The sequence below is a fragment of the Echinops telfairi genome, unplaced genomic scaffold (assembly GCF_000313985.2).
Source record: "Echinops telfairi isolate 266 unplaced genomic scaffold, ASM31398v2 ScPeMD7_7457;HRSCAF=8495, whole genome shotgun sequence".
Classification (NCBI taxonomy): domain Eukaryota; kingdom Metazoa; phylum Chordata; class Mammalia; order Afrosoricida; family Tenrecidae; genus Echinops; species Echinops telfairi.
The window spans coordinates 1,959,789-1,962,034 of record NW_022111357.1 but is presented as its reverse complement, the minus strand read 5'-3'; the positions used below and the strand labels follow the sequence as shown (position 1 = coordinate 1,962,034).

The following is a 2,246-nucleotide window of genomic DNA, read 5'->3' as shown; positions in this document are numbered from 1 at the left end:
TAGCCCACCCTATCAGCCTTATGACGCTGCCCGGCGAGGCGGGCGCCGCGGGCCTGGTGCCTCCTGGCCACGCGGCGGTCTTTGGGGGCCCGCCGGGCGGCCTCCTGCTGGACGCGCTGCCGGGGCCCTATGCGGCCGCTGGCCCGTTGGGTGCCGCACCCGACCGCTTTCCGGCCGACCTGGACCTCGACATGTTCAGCGGGAGCCTGGAGTGCGACGTGGAGTCCATCATTCTCAACGACTTCATGGACAGCGACGAGATGGACTTCAACTTCGACTCGGCCCTGCCTCCGCCACCGCCTGGCCTGGCCGGGGCTCCGCCGCCCAACCAGAGCTGGGTGCCAGGCTGAGGGCAGCCTTCCTGCTGCGCTTCCTTCGGGTGCTCCCGCCCCGCCCCCACGGGCCCGCAGTCTTCCCACCCCATCCCTATGCCCCATCCCGGTTTGCAGCCCCGTGCTGTGCATTCCCTAGAAGGTGACCGCTGAGGGAAGTGGCTGGGTGGGGCAGGGACACCCCACCATTCCTGCCCACACTCCCCTGGAGCAACGAGTCTGGGCGGGGTGGTACTCCTGGCTGACCACGGAGTAGTGAGGGGCAATATGGGGCTGCCTGCGGTGGGTGCTGGTCTGGGAAGCTGAACCTTAAGATGGGGCGAGGGCATCTCCCATTCTTCCATCTCAATTTCAGGGCCCTCGAAATTCCGATCGGATTCCTAACTGCACTCTTCCCCACGGGCCTTAGCCTCACCCACCCGGAGCCTGTGATCCCCTTCGGAAAAACACCTTCTTATCCACTACACCACCCTCGTCCCCACCCCGCGGCTCAGCCCCGCCTCCACCCCGGCAGGCCCTAGCTCTTTCTTTCCTGAACTCAGCACTGGTCCCCGATTCCCCAACGGGGTCTCAGTTCCAGACCCACTCCACCCCCGACCCAACACCCCTTCTGGCCCCTCTCCCATATTTATACGCGGCGGGTCGGGACCGGTGGCGGGCGCGGCGTCCCTGGCGCGTATCGTAGGCAGTGTACTGTGGCCGTGCCGTCAGCGTGTGCGTGTGCGTGTGTGCCGTGTCGAGGCCGTGTAGAGTGCATTGTACAGCATATTTTCATGAATAAAATTGTTTTAAATATTTCCCCGAGCCTAGGGCTAGCAGGAGGTGGGTCGCGGTGGAGCATAATTGGCCGGGCTCTTGGGGAGGGTGTGCGAACCTGTGCCTGAACCTTATTGTGGCTGTGTGCCTGGGTCTGGTCAGCCTTCTCTGCTGTCGGTCTGCTCCCACTTTGGGCAAGTGCCCACTGGGGTCCGGATTCTGGAACTGTGCCCCGTGGAGTGCTGCACCTGCGCTGAACACGTGTGTGCAGGAAGTCTGCCGCCCAGAGAGATCAGTCTGAGAAATAAGCTTCAGAGACTGGGTTTGGGAAAGGGCACAGATCCTGTTAGTACCAGTTCCTGTGTTAGGTACGGTTGGTATCTGGATTTACAGATGAGAAAGCTGTGTCAGAGGGGAAAATGACTTTGGAAGGCCTGGGGGGGTAGGGGGGTGGGGGACAGAGAATAGGGTCTTTAAGGGCGCAGGTCCATTCATCTGCCCTCTGGTGTACTTACAGCTGCATGGCTTTGCTTTCTTGGTCTGGATAATGGGATAGTGGCATCCCTTTCATGGGTTCTGTCGGAGGAATGGGGGGCATCATGTTGGATAAAGTGGCGGGTCTGTGAAAAAGAAGACCTTCAATGAAATGGATTGACAGCTGCATTCATGGTCTCAGATACATGCAACAGTGCTTGGCACAGCTCCTGCACATATTCAGTCACTTGCACATACTCAAATTATTCGGGCATTCCTTCATTCAAGGATAATTCTGTGATCACCTGCTATATGCCAGGTCTTATCCCAGGTATTGGGTTGGGGTGTGGGGGGACAATGTAGACACAATTTCTGCCCTGAGGAATTTAGAGATTCATGGCGGCGGCGGGCAGCTGAATAAACCAGGTGTCATGCTGGCCCATCAGATGCATGATCGGCAACATCTACTATGGAGCCAGAGAAGCTGCCTGGAGGGACTCAACTCAGGTGAGCCTTGAAGGATGAGTTGGCATTGGGGAGGGGAGAAATACAGGTAGAGGGACCAGCACATTCAAAGGCCCAGAGTCTTGTGGGTTCCAGAATCTAAAGTAGTAACTGGCTGGAGTTCGGAAACAAGGCTTACTGATGACTGGAGGCAAATGGACCACCATGGAACAGGGAGGC

At 58.8% G+C, this 2,246-nt stretch overlaps 1 protein-coding gene across 1 annotated transcript in view; it reads left to right on the top strand.

Annotated features, from left to right (window-relative positions):
- Nucleotides 1-1,129, top strand: part of FOXO6 (forkhead box O6) — a 22,089-nt gene extending 20,960 nt beyond the window's left edge. The window contains exon 3 of the mRNA XM_004705269.2: nt 4-1,129. Coding sequence (XP_004705326.1) covers nt 4-350 — 347 coding nt within the window. The 3' untranslated portion in view covers nt 351-1,129. The remainder of the gene's footprint in view (nt 1-3) is intronic.
- The last annotated feature ends 1,117 nt before the right edge of the window (nt 1,130-2,246 follow it).